This window comes from Cucurbita pepo, chromosome LG02, assembly GCF_002806865.2.
Source record: "Cucurbita pepo subsp. pepo cultivar mu-cu-16 chromosome LG02, ASM280686v2, whole genome shotgun sequence".
In the NCBI taxonomy this organism is placed as follows: domain Eukaryota; kingdom Viridiplantae; phylum Streptophyta; class Magnoliopsida; order Cucurbitales; family Cucurbitaceae; genus Cucurbita; species Cucurbita pepo.
The window spans coordinates 3,562,340-3,578,587 of NC_036639.1; the positions used below are offsets into that span (position 1 = coordinate 3,562,340).

The window sequence follows — 16,248 nt, forward strand, 5'->3', positions numbered from 1 at the left end:
TCCAAATCGTTGGACGAATCAAGAAACTCAATAACAACAACTACAACACGTGGGCATCATGCATGATGTCCTATTTACAAGGACAAGATCTTTGGGAGATCGTTGATGGGAGTGAAACTATGCCGCCAGTGGAGGATTCTAACGGCGCATTGCGCAAATGGAGAATCAAAGCAGGTAAAGTAATGTTTATTTTGAAGACCACAATCGAAGAAGAGATGTTAGAGCACATTTGGGATGACAAGACACCAAAAGAAGCATGGGACACGTTCGTAACACTCTTCTCAAAGAAGAACGATACGAGACTACAATTTTTGGAGAACGAGTTGTTATCAATCTCACAAGATGATATGACAATTACTCAATACTTCCATAGGGTCAAGTCGATCTGTCGTGAGATTACTGAACTAGATTCAAAGTTTGTCATTGGAGAAGCTCAAATGAAGAGAATAATTATCCACGGATTACAACCCGAATATAAAAATTTCATTACTGCTGCACAAGAATGGTCTACTCAACCATCACTGATAGAACTAGAAAATTTGCTAGTCAACCAAGAAGTACTCAACCATCACCGATAGAACTAGAAAATTTGCTAGTCAACCAAGAAGTCATGAAATCAGATGCATCACATTAAAGGAGGAAGAAGAAGCACTCTACACAAGTGAAACTCGGAGCAACAATAAGTCACCTACCAAACGTGGATACAAAAATGGTAACAAAGGAAGAAGTCAACAAGGAAATGCACAACCTAGAAGAGCTCAGAAGAACGACAATAAGAGTTTTCAAGAGAAGAAATTTGAAGGTATTTGCTACAATTGCGGGAAGGACTGTTGATCCAATAAAAAGTATGTCGAGAGGTGCACTACCGTTTCATGAAAAAGCCCTGAAAGAAGAAATCGAGAGTAATATATATATATATATATACATACAACTTCCAAGTTTCAAGCAGTACAGATTTTTGGTATAATTATGAAAAAAAAAAAATCAAACATTGAGTTCATGAGCACTCACATGATCAGTTTTACTGTTACAATTCATCAAAACCATGAATTAGGCTTTAAAAAGTTCCCCACATATGCAATAAAATTTACACTTGGGAAAAAAAAAANTTTTTTTTTTTTTTTTTTTTTTTTTTTTTTTTCTCCATTTTCCTCCTGGGTCATCTGTTCCATAAGCTGGCTATGTCATCTCCAACCTCAGACAAGAAGCTATCAGAGCTGCCTTCTCCCATGCTGGGTTGCCCTATGAATGAATTGCCATTTGTTTCCATCTGAGTATTGTTATTTAAAACAACTTTGAGAACTTTTGAGTCACAGCCAAACGGGTCTATGTTTGAAGAACAAGTGCTTGAATTCGGCATTCCTCCAAACACGGTGGTAAAGTTCTTGATGTTCTTGGCTGGGTTTGGCTCCATTTGAATGAGGTTTGAGAGAGGTGGGGTGGTTTGGTTTTGAGAGAAAATGGAGAAGCAGGGCACTTGCTCATACTCATTTAAATGGCTGCTTGGATTTTGATCAAAACTGATGTAAGAATCCATTAAACCCGGGAGAGATGACGAGGCAGCAACGTCGTTGTAGCAGCTGCTGCTTCCCGTGCTCGGTTGAGCGGTAACTTCCTTGTGTTTGAAGAACAGTCTGCACAGAACCCAGTCCTCCTGTGCACACAAACACAACAAGCCACAACAGTGAAAAAACAACAAATGCAGACCTTATCTGTTTGATTCAAAGTCTCAGAGAAGTTGCTATCATCTATTTAATTAAGTAAACTAATCGGCGCTTCGACGTAACGCAATCCATTATTATGAACAAGAAAATCTTTATTCATCAGCTGTCAACATTATTATAAATTTTTGAAGAAAGTCATCCCATGGCAAATAAGACAAAGTTGACTTTGGTGAGGGAGATTTATAAAGAAAGACTTCAGTTCAAGACAAACAAGCCAACTAATATGGTAATCCTCTAAATACAAGTTGCACCCACATGTTATTTTAAGCATGTCTAAGTCAAGCCAATGTAGGCTTTGAAAAAAGGGCAGAGAACATTTACTCTCATAAACTCCCTCAATTGAACTGATATTAATCTTTGTCTGACTAAAATGACACATTGTAGGGAGAAAATTCAAGCCTAAATTAGGGAGTTTCAACCCCAAATCTAAAATCAAAAATAGAAATTTCTAGCTAAACAAAGGTAATATATTCAACAAAACATAACAACGAGGTGAATCCACGTCAATTGACAAAAAAGAACACAGAAAAAGCTCAACAAATTCAGACATTTTTTACGAGGAAGGCATGAAAGAACAGGGGAGTTGCAGAATTCATTTAAATTAACAACAAAATTTCTAGCTAAACCATCGCTATTAAGTGATTAACCAAGCCCATACATTCATCAAAACATAACAATTAGTTGATTTCACGTCAGTATACATAATAATAACACAAAAAAAAGGCTAAAAAATTCACACAGGCATTTTTACAAACACTTGGAGGGCAAGGCAGAAAAGGGCAGAGATAAACCCGAATCTAATCAACAAAAAAACTTCTAGCTAGATCATCGCTAATGAGTTGATTAAGCAAGGCCAATATTCACAAAAATAAAGGAATAAAGAGACAGCATTGATTCATACCTTTGGAGATGAGTCTTTGAGAGGAGAAAGGGGGCCTTCAAGACGAAATTCATGCATGACCCACTCAGTTTTTCGGCCTTTAGGGGCCCTTCCTTGGTAGAAAACAAGGGTTTTTCTCATGCCAACGAGTTGATTGGCCTTGTGAAAGATGGGCCTATCCTTGCCAGTGGCCTTCCAATACCCTGAGGCTGTGGCGCGGTTTGTTCTAAGCCCAGTCGCGTACTTCCGGTCCCGCTGGCTGAAGAAGTACCACTTCTTTCCCCCCACACACGCCTCCCCTATACAAAATTTATAATAAACCAAATACATAATAAAAAATTTAGGTTAAATTATTTATTAAAATTTTCAATTCCATTATCAATATTTAAGCTTAGTTTTAATTTAATTATTAAATCTTATTATTTTTTTTTATACGATTGCGAGTCAGTGTGTTCGATGATCATATTAAATTTCAAACATACATAAATAAAACACAAAAAAAATTATTCGAGTTTTTAAACCGAAGAAAATAATATATGAATAATAATGAAAATTAATCAAATTAAAATTTTTTGAACCAAGAATTAAATTTTTATTTCGCCAAATATATATATATATATATATTGTAATTTTAAATTATTTCAAATTAATTGAAAATCAATAATGTTCAAATTATTTAATTCAAATTTTATAATTTAATAAATTATCTTATAAATTGAAAGAGATTTATGAAAGGGCAATAAATTAAATTTTATTCAATTTGGCATTTTCTTTAATTTTTTTTTCTTTGGCTTAAATAATAATGCAATCAAAAGTCTTGAAATAACTAAAAAAACACAATTAAGTCAAATGAAAAATACATCTAATTAAATACAATATTATAGTAAATTAAAAAATATATTTAAAAAAATCTAGTTGATATTATATAAAAAAATCATCCAAAAGTCAAATTAATACGACAAACCATAATCATCCGTTTTATTCAGATTTCATTATACTTTTATTCATATTTCATTATACTCTTATTCAGATTTCATTATACTTTTATTCATATTTCATTATACTCTTATTCAGATTTCATTATATTTCAGAGATACGATAATTAGCACAGACAAAACTTTAGCAAATGAGTCATCACAGATCAACCATATCCAAATTATATGCATAGTTCAAGCGTCGTGATCGATCACCATGCAAAGAATTATTGAAAATTAAAAAAATTCACCTTCAATAACCATCAAAGTTTAAAAAAAGATAATAAATAAAAAGGACATATGCATGCATGAAAGTGACAACCCTAATGGGATTTGGTAAGGATACAAAATTTAATTATTGGAAAAAAAAAAAATTATGGATTTTTCTAAATTAGAAATAATTAATGAAATATAATTTAAAATTTACATATTTGAGGGCTGCTATTGGGTGGGAACAAAGAACAACTTGATGATATTTTGGGTTTATTTATTTATTTATTTATTTTTTTTTTATTTTTTTTTTTTGTTAATAAACGGCCAAAATGTCTATTTCAACGGCATTTACTTTTGAATTTGGATTTTTTTTTAATTATTCAATATATTATCCATATTTATTTATATAAATATAATTAAATTACCATTTTGACCTATTTATAACAGTTTTTCCTTAAAAAAAAATGCAACATACCGAACATCACTTGAAAAAAAGAAATGGGTAAAAAAGAAAAACCCATAAATTTACAGCATGGTAATTTTTTTTAACTTTTCAATAAATTCGTACTTATCGAAGTTACCTCAAACCGAATCTCATTCTATTTTCGTTGATTCTCTTAAAAACCGAGCTTTTAGGTTTCGAAATTTTAAAATCTTTTATTTGTACTGATCAGAATCTCAAAAACCAAACAAACCCATATAAATTCAAATAAACAAAACTCAGTTTACCTCACGTCAAAATTCCGTTTTATTTTGATCGACCTCTTTAAATATGAGTTTTAAGGTTTCGAAATCACAAAATCCTTTCAAACCACACTTTTTTATTTTCGCAAATCAAGATCTAAAAACCCGACCCAACCCATAAAAATTCAACTTTTCAAAACACACAAACAGACTAAGACTAAAAGTAAAACTTAATTACCTCAAATCAGATCTTTAAACTCGTGAGAAACCTTTCAAATTACACACTTTTATCTTCCAACTTGACCCATATAAATTCGAACTTTTCAGAACCCTCAAGTGTTCAAACTCATATAAACACGAGCCACACAAGTTCCAACTCACTAGAATCATATACAAACTAAGCTACCTCAAATCAATCCCTATTTTACTTTTATCGACTCTCAGTCACGTCAAATCAAATTTCGTTTATTTTTATCAAAAGACAAGTACCTCAAATTAGAAAACGTTTCAAACCACACAAAATCAAACCCGACCCAAATAAATTAAACTTTTGAAATTCATATAAACACAAACTACATAAATAAATTAAAGGTTACTAAAGAAGAAAAAAGAAATAGAAAAACTTACTTGGAATATCCCAAGGCTCACACTTGTTGAGGTCAACTTCAATGAAGAGAGAAGAAGAAGAATGAGGAACAGACCCAATTTTGTTGATCAGATAATCACACACCAATTCTTCGTCTCTTGGATGGAACCTGAAACCAGGAGGAAGCTTGGATTCGACCATGCTTATGTTCTTCTTCTCCATTTCTTCTCTCTCTCTACAAACCCAGTTCTCTTCTGCAAACTCTAAGAAGAACAAGAAGAAGAAGAGGAGAGAGAAGGGGAATTGAAAAAATAAAGTGTATATGATCAAAAGCTTAATTTTCTTTTAACTATCCTTATATATATATATATATATATATATATATTATATGGAGGATATTAATTTATTTCTTGTGGAGAGAGAGAGATGGGCTTTGAATGTCATCAACTGATTGGTCAAACCATCTCAGGGCACATTTAAAGAAAAAACATCCAATTATATGGCGTCATATCTTATTATTTTAATTTTTAGTTAATTAATTCTATGAATAAAAGTATTTTATACTCTTTTTAATGGTTATTAATTCTAAAAAGAAATTCAAATTTATGAAGGGATATATCAAATACAAAATTAAAATTAAAAGTTTTTAAGTTTCGTTTAATAATTATTAAGAAAATATAGAAAATATAAAAATTCGTAGTATTTATCAACTTAATTTTTAAAAATAAAAAATCAAATTGTTATTAATGGGAGATTTTAGAGACCAAGGCCTATTCACTCTCATCCCCACCTGTCCCGCCAAAAGAAAGTATACCTATTGCACGGTCAAACTCTCATGAGATCCGCTTTGTGACATGAAATTATCTCAAGGTAACAAGATCGTACTCCTCCTCCTCTCTTTTGTTTCTTTTTTATTTTTCGAGTCTATTTCGAAGGAGAAGATCTTGTAAGGCTGAAGGATCTATAGAAAAGATCAAGAACTAAACATATACCAATCTCAAAGTATTAAATTTGTATTTTAATATTTTTTTAATTAATTAAAAGAAATTATATGAGAAAGAGAATTTGGTTTGGTATGAAGAATAATGGAAGGGTCTGTTTGGAATTTAATGGTGTGTCAATATTAATAAAATTTTGGATTATGCAAGAGTTGGGCACCTGAATCTAACCAATCTTCATATTTAACTTGTGCNGGTTTGGTATGAAGAATAATGGAAGGGTCTGTTTGGAATTTAATGGTGTGTCAATATTAATAAAATTTTGGATTATGCAAGAGTTGGGCACCTGAATCTAACCAATCTTCATATTTAACTTGTGCAACATTCTAACCTAAATATCTGGCTGCTAAAATCTTCATGCCACCCCTTATATTTTTAATCCCTTAATTTAAGAACAAAATTAAATTTGAATAAATGGTTGAACTCTAATTTGGCTTCTAATTGTATCAATTATTTTTATAGGGATCTGTTTCAAACAGAGTGGAGGGAAAATTTTCTACATTAGCTAAATAGGAATAGAGATAAATTTTCTACATTAGCTAAATAGGAATAGAGATTAAATTTTCCGTCCCAACTCCATCCCGCAAAAAATTCCACCTTAATTTTCACAAAAAAAAAAAACAAAAAAAACAAAATTTTTTTTTACGAAATAAGAATTGAAATAGAAGTATCTGCATATTCACCGTCCTCCCTCCATCAACCATAAGTACATCCTCTTAGAAAAAAGAATCTAAAAGGACTCTCACCTAGTTTGGCTGATTAACCTCTAAATGTTTGGGCGTGTAAATCGGTTGGATTTTTCTTAGATTTTTCTTATGGTCAACCATCCATATATATTTTTCATACAGAACCACTCAATATTGGTGCTTATTTAACACAAACATGAAAACGCATAAGCAACTTATTTGTACATACAAACATGAAAACATACGAACAATACAGGTAATAAATACAACATGTACCAACAAATATGTATGTGTATGAATAAACATGCACATCACCCTCTATGTATAGAATGCCTACCTAGATATGTACAAACAATAATCCTATCAATAACTCATATAGATTAGACTATATAACTTCTAACATCTTTATGTACATAATACGGTACAATAACTCAACATTATCTTGTTCTCGACGATAGTCGTTTCATAAATTGTATAAAAAGTCAAGAATTTAAACTAAAAAAAATAAGTCTTTTGACAATTAAAAAAAAAATTCTTTAAAAAAAGGTGTTTTAGAATTGAAGAATGGGAATTGTGATCTAAAATCTAAAATTATAGTCCTAGAATGCAAAGAAAATGAATGCAACGATGTTCAATTAATCAAATCTCGAGTTTGTCCAAAGAATCATAGGTCTTGATGAACATAGCTCAGTTGAATTGAATGTACATACCTTTAAAAGGTTATTCATGCATGGAGGTTCAGTGGCAAATGAAGAAGACAAGAGTTGTAGGAGACAGATGCTCATCATTCAAAGAGTAAGCTGCAATGACAAAGAATTAAACACATTCTAATTAAAAATATATAAACAGAACTATTATTATATTAAGATTTATAAAATAAAGACAACCCATGGGCAAACAACTTTTTAATGTAAAAAAAAAAAAAAAAAAAATAAAAAAAAAATCGAAAATTGGTATAATTCAACCAATAAGCTACTAATAGCCTTTTAAAAATTTCAATAATTAAGCGACGGACGACTTCTATCAATAATTAGATGTTTAAATCTTTTACCCACGTTAAAGAAAAAAAAAGAAAAAAAAAAAAAACCTTCAACCCTTATCTAAACTCCATCAACATCCTAGGCCTTCCCAATCCCAATCCAATGCTTAACAATTTTGATTAAGACAGAGAGACATCATCATCCCATTCCATTATCCAACTGAATTAAAACCTTTCAACACATAATTCCTTTGTAGATATACTCAAACTTTCCCAAAAGCTAAAGGATTCCACACAAACAAACGAACACAAAGCCGTTTGACAAGTTCATGTGTAGTTAGTTTGACACCAGCCATTTTAAACTGTACCATCTTTGTTTTCTACTCAGACAAGAGATGACGACGTACCTTTCCACTGATAGCAACTCCCCTTCTAATTCTTTCATCCGCTGGTCTCTGAAATTGTCCTCCAGCCACATCCTTAATGGAAACAACAAGAGAATCTAGTGTTATTCCACGACAAAATAGTATTCAAAATAGAGATATGTATCCCACACACTGAGGAACTGCCATCTGTTTAACTAAAGAAGCCGTACCGTACCGAAATTGCAGTTTGATTTGTCAACTCATGCAGCCGTTTGAGCTTCTAAACAAAATCTTCAAGTCAATATAAAGGTCGTCGATTGTTGACTTGAGTATAGTTCAGTTGGTTAAGATATATAATATAATCTTAGATGCAGATTTTCAGCTCCACCTGATGTATCGGATTAAGATGATATTCCTTCCTGCTTTTGAGATTCTTCAAAAGTTTAGAGAGATTACAATTTTGCCACTGGGTTAAGCAGGAAGAAATTATTGTAAACTATTTGACCTTTTTACAGAAGATACATAAAAGGCTTCTTTCTGATTGGTCTTCTTATCCAATCTCTCATTGTCTTAATTCAAAAAAAANAAAAAAAAAAAAAAAAAAACAAACATTGATCCTCACCTTGACACCTTGCCGCTAAGGCCACCAACCCATATCCAACAAACAACTTTGTAAAAGCCTTAGACTACATAAAACCAAGTACAAATACATTTGATAACCATTTAGTTTTCTATCTTTCTTAAAGAAAACGTTTGAATTTTCCGTTAGATTTCAAAAATAAAAAACAAATTTTAAAATTTACTTTTTTAGCTTTCCAAAACTTGACTTGAATTTTAAAAACATTTGTAAAAAAGTAGATAACAGATAAGAATTACATATAAATGGACATAGTGTTTATAAATTTAATTAAAACAATGACATATTTATCAAACAAGGATAGAAATGAGCTAAATGATTCTAAGAACACTAAATGAGCTTGAAAATATTTCTACAAAGAAATCAACTTTGCAAACAAGCTTAAACTAGTCTAACGAATCTAATAAACTATATTTAAAATATACAAAAAAAATAATAAATAATAATAAATAAATAAATAAAATATTTAAATACAAAAAGTAGGGGGGTGGGTGGGTGAGGGGACCATGTAAGTATGCTCGCTCCTAAAGCACTCGTATCAAAATTCACATCTGGGATGTAACGATCAAAACCCTTTTTAAAATTTTGAACCTTTTAAATTCAACGCAATATCTCTTGAAACTTTTATTTCAAATCTCAACTGAATAAGGCCAAAAAGCTGTCTAAATACTTCCTGTTGAAAATATAAAAAGTAAGAAATAAATAAAATGGCATCTCTCTCTAATTCCGGATAAGCATACATAACTATTGATTTAAAAAAAAAAAAAAAGAAGAAGAAGAAGAAGTAACAAACCGCTATAAAACTATCTCTTAGATCAAAATTCGGAGAAAATGCTATATTGGCTAGTATGTATTACCTTTTGTGATGTCCCACAACAAATCACCCTTTATAAGGGTGTGGAAACCTTTCCCTAGCAGACGCGTTTTAAAGTCTTGTGGGGAAGTCCGAAAAGAAAAGCCCAAAGAGGACAATATCTGCTAGCGGTGGATCTAGGTCGTTACACCTTTTCTCCTAATAAATCTTATGCCGCAACAACTTTCCTAGCGATTGTATGTACGATCAAAATTCGGAGACCAATAAGGCGAAAATAAGTCCCTGCATAAGATTTATTAGTTACATTGGGAAATATTAAGAGCCAGTGACATAATTTTGACAAGAAAAATTCACATAAAAATACATATCATTTCCATTAATATCAGAGGTTTTGAGTGAGGTGAGGGGCAGGGGAGGAGGTTATGGAGGATCTCCATCTAGCATTTTTTTTTCTTTTTCAAAAGACATTAAATAAACATTCTATGATAAGAAGGCACAAAAAAAATGTGATACTAACTGTATCATCAGTCCTATATAACAGCGACAAGAACTTAGTATGCACACAGCAAAAGGCTCATTGTGCATCCATATTTCATTATAATCCATATACTGCAAAGATTGAAGTCCAAGGCGATTTAATCCAGATTGACAGAGCTTTTCAACAAAAGGATATTTGTCAGAAGATTTGGACTGTTCACATTGCATACTCCAATTTTCAGAAATAATAAGAGAAAAGGCATTGTTGCTGACTGGCAACCCATGAATATGATCTGCAGTATATTTTCAGGGTAACAAAATAGATGAGAATTGTTACTTGAACACTTTGCTGGTGAAAGAAACGGTTAAAATTGCATTAGTAGTATTTTATCTATTAGATAAACACATGGACGCTTTGAAGCTATGTTGCACAGCCCATTAACCCCTCTTATCATCTTCCATTCCAGCACGAAATACTAGGCCCAAACAGAACGCCGTTGATTAACAGAAAGGTAGGACACTCTAGTCTTTACTACCTCATACCTTATTGTGATGCCTCGAGCTTAGGTTCATGACACTGCGAGGAGATATTGTAGCCTCCCTTTTCTTTTGACGTCGCAAAGCCTTTCCTTGAAACCCAACAGATAGGCAAGTTGATACAACTTCTGGATAATATTTATAGAAAACCTTCACAAAAATAAATAAATAAAGAAAGAAAGAAAGAAAGAAAGAAAAAAAAAAAAAAAAAAAAAAAAAAAANTTAAAAGAAAAGGCATAACAGATCTACAGATTAAGTGCTACTTCAAAATATGCTTGAAGCTAAAGGCAAATTACAATTAAACTAAGTTATATGAAAAAGCCAATTGATATAAAAATAAAAATAAAAACAAAAAGGTCATAGTACCAGTACTAATGACTGCTTTTACTTCCTTGCAGTCTACAAAACTTCTGGTTTAGATTGTGGAAGATAGTACCTTTGTTAAATCCTGTCCTGAAAGGAGAAAGATGCAACAACAATATGATAGAAACTGATGTCCATCGTGGGAGAACAAACAGAAGTTCTTGATACAAGCATAAAGTATCATTCAATAACTACATGCTTTTTCTTTTGATTCATTCCTTGAGAAAGAACAGTGTTAAGCGAAGCCATGCACCAACCAGGTAGAACATGCAAGAATAGTCACAAATGTGTAACTAAGAAATGGATAAAATCAACCTGAAACATCACTTTTTTCACACATGTAAGAAAGGGTGATTAAATGTCAATACCCTACCATCCTTTTCCTTAGTGACAAATAATTCTAATCGCAACAAAAGAATACAAATGGGACCAGATACTAAAAGTTGAGGGGTGAAGAAGAAGAAACTTCCCAGTTTAACAAAAAAGAAAAGGGGAGGGGAAATCTATAGAAATATTTAGTAAGATAAGGTCGTGGACACATTCTAAAATACCTTGTTCAAGAGATATTTCTGTTGTATCCTTGGAGGAGACCGATATCAGAAATTTCTGACATTTTTTCATCTTAATGAATCTGAGTCTTTATTGTTTCAGGAATGCAGGAATTTGGTTGATAATGGCTGGAATCTGAGTCTTTAAATGTTCTTTGGAGGAAATAAGTGCCCAAAAAGATGAAATTTTTAGCTTGGCTAGATCAAGGAGGTTTGAATACTGCAAACAAGGTTCCAGAAAAGGAACGGGTTCTTCTTTATCCAAGGCTGCACAAAGTCAGGGAAGTTTTTAGATCTACTAAAAAAGATGCCTTCCTCCCATGTATCCAAGTTTTTAATATATAAACCTTAGTGGATAATCGATATTACGCCATTTTCAAGTTTATGTTTCTTATCTTGCTATAGGCAGAAAATCTATCTAATCAAGCAAAATCCATCAACTAAGCATGTATGATATCTGTATATCATAAAAGTACTACCGTCTGCAAGTCTGCTTGTTCACGTTGAAATGCAGCAGATCTTGAAGTACGGATAAATTCCTTTAGTGAATCTGGCCAATATTCCTGAATGATTTTGTCAGATCAGAAAATCAGAAAATTAGTTTTCACTACATTAGAGTAAGTGCCCTCGTAACAAGAAACAAAACAGAAAGCTCTATCACATAATGTCTTAAATTCCTTAAATGGATTAAACTATCAGCAATATTCCAAACAAAACACTCCCTAGTGGCCAATGCTGAGAACAGTCAACAACTCCGATACTTCTCAGCAACTACTTCAGGGTCAATGATGCATTTCGGAAATACATTATGACACGTAGTGGCACATAGATGGCAATCATCAGCATTTTTTTACGCTAGCCATATTTCATTTCTGAGTTCTTGCCATTTAATAACTTACAGTTTTATTTAATAAAATTAGTCAAAGACATCATATGTGCACCTAAGAATGTACCAATATTTAATAAGAAATCTATGGAGTTAGTGGATACCACGCCTAGATATGGAGTTAGTGGATGAAAATAATCAGCGTCCTTATTTCTAAATCCATGTAATCAATCGATAGCTGAATTGATATGCTCAGGATGCAAACACACGAGGTTAGACAGAAATCTTTATGGCATCTGTTATATAATAATAATAGTAGTAATAGTAATAATAAAATCCAATCCCTTACATATTGATTTTCCCAGAAATTGAAACTGAATTTCTTCAAAGCAATCTGTCAATGTACAGTCTCAGCATTCTTCCGAAGAATTAGCTGTACAACAACGTAATATCTTAGAGAATACCTAATTTAAAAACAATATAATATTACAACTAATGATCGATCTCATTTCCATGAATAAATGCTCTACAAGAACAAATCAATATTTGATATATGTTATACTTAGATCCAGATAATCAAACAATTACGTCAAAATTGACATGTATCTAGAGGATTACGTCATATAACAATATCCAAAAAATACTTATAATGGATCAACGAGAGAGCGTAATTATCAAATCAGTCAAATACTTCCTGCGAACTTTTGTCATGGATAAATGGCTTACAAGTGAGCTCGACAAATATAGCTTCTAAACAAAATTATAAACGTCCAAAAACGAGCTAATGGAAATAAAATCCAAGTCCAACAATGTTCTTCAATTAAAGACGCACCTAGACAACTCCAGAAGGAATTAGGTGCAGATTTTTCGCAGGTTCCCTGCGCAACCACTCCATCCATTCCTTATCAACAGCTTCCCGTAGTCTATCCCGGAAGAGCGAATGGAAGCAGTAGCGTGATGGATATCACAAAAGAACATCCACGAGTGAAAATCAAAATCAAAATCAAATAAGCAGATTTCAAAACTTGCGCGAATGAAGAATTAAATCAACAAACCTTGAAGAATTAACGACAGAAGTATTGATCAAGAACGAGTAAGGTTTGGCAAACTCGACGATGGCCCTCGTGCATTGCAGAGTATCGGCTGCGATATCGCAACTGTATTTCCTGTTGCCGCGAAAATCAGTCGCCACTGTTCTGTCACGCTGACGAGGCGGTAGCGTATATATACATTTACGAGTTGGGCCCAAACGACGTCGTCTAACGTCTTATATATTTGACAAATAAAATAATTGTAAAATTAGCACATTTACACACATTGTTAATAGTTTAAGGTCGATATTAAATATTTAAAAATATATTATTTTACTATAACAATATTATTTATTTTTTTAAAAAGAAATATACATTATTTATTTTGAACCTAATAAATTGGTAAAAATACCATATAATCGGTCAGATTCTCCTTATTAGCTAAATAGGGTCGGGGACCGAAATACTTTCCTCTCCACCCAATTCTCGTCAAATTAACTTTATTTTTAATTTATAAAATATCACTAAAATCTTGTCATATTAAAATTTGAATTTATAGTAATTAAATATATTTTTTTTATAAAATATTATAAAACTTGTTATGATGTTACCATTTTTAATAGTAATTATATTAGAAAATTAAAATTATTCCTTCATTTTTTTTGTAACTTAATAATTTATATATATAGATATATATATAAATCAATTTTTTTAATTTATAATTTCTTTTTTTTTACAATCACATTTTTATAACTTTGTATTCAATTTATTATACTTTATTTTGGTTAATAAATTTAAATTTTGCGAAATTAAAATTAACACAATAAATTATCAGAATTTATAAATATTATCACTTATATATTCAATTTTGATTTTTTAAAAATTATTATATTAGTTATTTATTTATTTTTAATAAAAAAATTATAGTATAAAAATAAAATCATGCATTAAAAAGAAGTTTGCAGAGAAAAATCATTTTAAAAAATAAGAAAATTTTGAAATATAATTAGAATCGAAAGTGTATATATATATTCATAACGTTTGAATATGATACAAGCTACCAACTAATACCTATAAAAATATAAATTAATTAAATATTAAAAATAAAATAAAATATATTATCAATCAAATCATAAAAAAAATATATTAAAATATAATATCTAATATATATTCTTGGGTGTGAACGTCTCTGAGGGTGGAACATAAGAGTGATAAAAAGTACAAATAAAAAAATACAAAATAATAATAATAATTAACAAAGTGGTATACGGTGGGTGGAGTTCGAACGTGGCAATTGGACAGAGTGGAAACGTGGAACTCAAGAAATGGAAAAGGAGTTCACACGTGCGAAGGAGAAACGTGCCGCACGCACCAACTTTCTAATCACATCTACGCCTGGTCAAAATTAAAAAAATGTATCTTTGAATAATTTATCGGTAGGCGACTTCGGTGCCTAACTTCTTCTACACCCTACTTTCCCCACCCTCCAAAAAAAAAAAAAAAACAATAATTCCGCCGCCGTGCCGGAGTCACTCCGATCGAGGATTCTGAGCCGTCGGCGAAGACCCATCAAACAGCCCCATGTAATTAACATTGCTATCATTACTCCTCAACCCCCCACCCTGTTGAAAAAACGTCTCACTCGCCGCTGAATTCCCCAACGAGAACATAAACGGCGGTTGCTGCAGCGGCGCGTGCGGTGGAGGTTGATTTTGGAATTGGAATACCGGCGGAGCTTCGAGGTGGTAGGCGGCGACGGTGGGGTCGAAAACGGCGTTGGAATTACTAGGGAAGCCAAATGTGGAAAAATTGGAAGCGTTGTTGGATGGACCACCGGTGAACTGCTGGACCATGGCTCGGAAATTGGCCGCGTCCGTGTTGAATAAAGTGGTTGGAGTCCGTCGAGAGGCTCTGGTCCGCTTGCGAACCGGCTTCGAGACTCTGCCCCCATCTGGGATTAAACCGGAGGAGGTCGGTAGCGTTGTAGCGGAGGAGACAGCGGCGGTGACGACGGTGGAATCAGAAACAACCCCGGAATTGTCGTCGTTATTGAGCTGACGGTGGTCGGAAAGGTTGAAGGAGAGTTGTTGATTGTTGTTTTGGTGATACATGCGAATCCATTGATCAGCCATCTGGAAGCAAGAAAGTGGCTGAATTAGAAGGGTGGTTTTGGTATATATAGATTCTTTGGGGGTATGTGGGTGTAATTTTCAAAGTTTAGAGGGGGCGGTTAGCAATTATTTTTTAAAATATTTATTAATCGAAATAAATTAACAATTTCTAAGATTAAATTATTTAAAAGACCAAACACTAAAATGATAATATAAACTCTTTTTTTATTTTATGGATGTCACGTGAGGGCGACACGTGGAGGGGAGATTTAAAAAGTAGTTTTGCTGTTGCCACTGTGCACTGCATGCTTCCTCCAAGCTTACATCAAGGGAATGTTTGGTTTAGTGTTTCATAACTCTTACATATCTGTGTTAACAGAACACGACTCTCCACAACCGTTTGATATTATCTACTTTGAGTATAAGTTTTATCTCGTATCAATGGAAATAGTATTTATTGACATGACTAAGTTTAAAGCATAACTCTAATACTATGTTATATGAACCAGACTCTTCACAATAATTCTTCACAATGGTATCTCTACAATGGCATGATATTGTCTACTTTTAGCACAAGTTCTGTCCCATTCCAATGGAGATAGTATTTATTGGCATGACTAAGTTTAGGGTATGACTCTGATACCATGTTAGATGAACACGACTCTCCACAATGCTATGATATTGTACACTTTGAGTATAAGCTCTTATGGTTTTGCTTTGGGCTTCCCAAAAGGTCTCGTACCAATGGAGATAGTATTATTTGATTATAAATCCATGATCATTCTCTAAATTAGCCGATGTGGGACTTTCATCC

At 32.4% G+C, this 16,248-nt stretch overlaps 2 protein-coding genes and 1 long non-coding RNA gene across 8 annotated transcripts; all 3 read right to left on the bottom strand.

The window, feature by feature from the left end:
- Nucleotides 1–1,111: 1,111 nt before the first annotated feature.
- LOC111789385 (NAC domain-containing protein 21/22-like) lies at nt 1,112–8,530 on the bottom strand. 3 transcript variants are annotated; one of them, XM_023670145.1, is made up of 6 exons: nt 8,320–8,530; nt 8,132–8,203; nt 7,456–7,545; nt 5,103–5,296; nt 2,626–2,903; nt 1,112–1,654 (listed from the first exon to the last, which is right to left on the bottom strand). In XM_023670145.1, the coding sequence occupies exons 4-6, from the start codon at nt 5,281–5,283 to the stop codon at nt 1,160–1,162; spliced, it is 954 nt and encodes a 317-aa protein (XP_023525913.1). In that variant the 5' UTR covers nt 5,284–5,296; nt 7,456–7,545; nt 8,132–8,203; nt 8,320–8,530; the 3' UTR covers nt 1,112–1,159. The 3 variants fall into 3 exon arrangements, with proteins under 3 accessions (XP_023525913.1, XP_023525912.1, XP_023525911.1); XM_023670144.1 differs by having other exon boundaries at nt 5,103–5,324; nt 8,325–8,529; XM_023670143.1 differs by having other exon boundaries at nt 5,103–5,324; nt 8,320–8,529.
- A 1,122-nt stretch (nt 8,531–9,652) lies between these two features.
- On the bottom strand, nt 9,653–13,472 carry LOC111788979. 4 transcript variants are annotated; one of them, XR_002814249.1, is made up of 8 exons: nt 13,348–13,472; nt 13,125–13,215; nt 12,642–12,725; nt 11,946–12,029; nt 11,470–11,733; nt 10,922–11,008; nt 10,561–10,646; nt 9,653–9,822 (listed from the first exon to the last, which is right to left on the bottom strand). It is a non-coding gene; the product is annotated as an uncharacterized LOC111788979 (long non-coding RNA). The 4 variants fall into 4 exon arrangements; XR_002814250.1 differs by having other exon boundaries at nt 10,561–10,682; XR_002814247.1 differs by having other exon boundaries at nt 10,561–10,704.
- A 1,256-nt stretch (nt 13,473–14,728) lies between these two features.
- On the bottom strand, nt 14,729–15,455 carry LOC111789295 (VQ motif-containing protein 22-like). Its single transcript, XM_023670014.1, has one exon. The coding sequence runs from the start codon at nt 15,453–15,455 to the stop codon at nt 14,853–14,855; it is 603 nt and encodes a 200-aa protein (XP_023525782.1). The 3' UTR covers nt 14,729–14,852.
- Between the last annotated feature and the right edge of the window lie 793 nt (nt 15,456–16,248).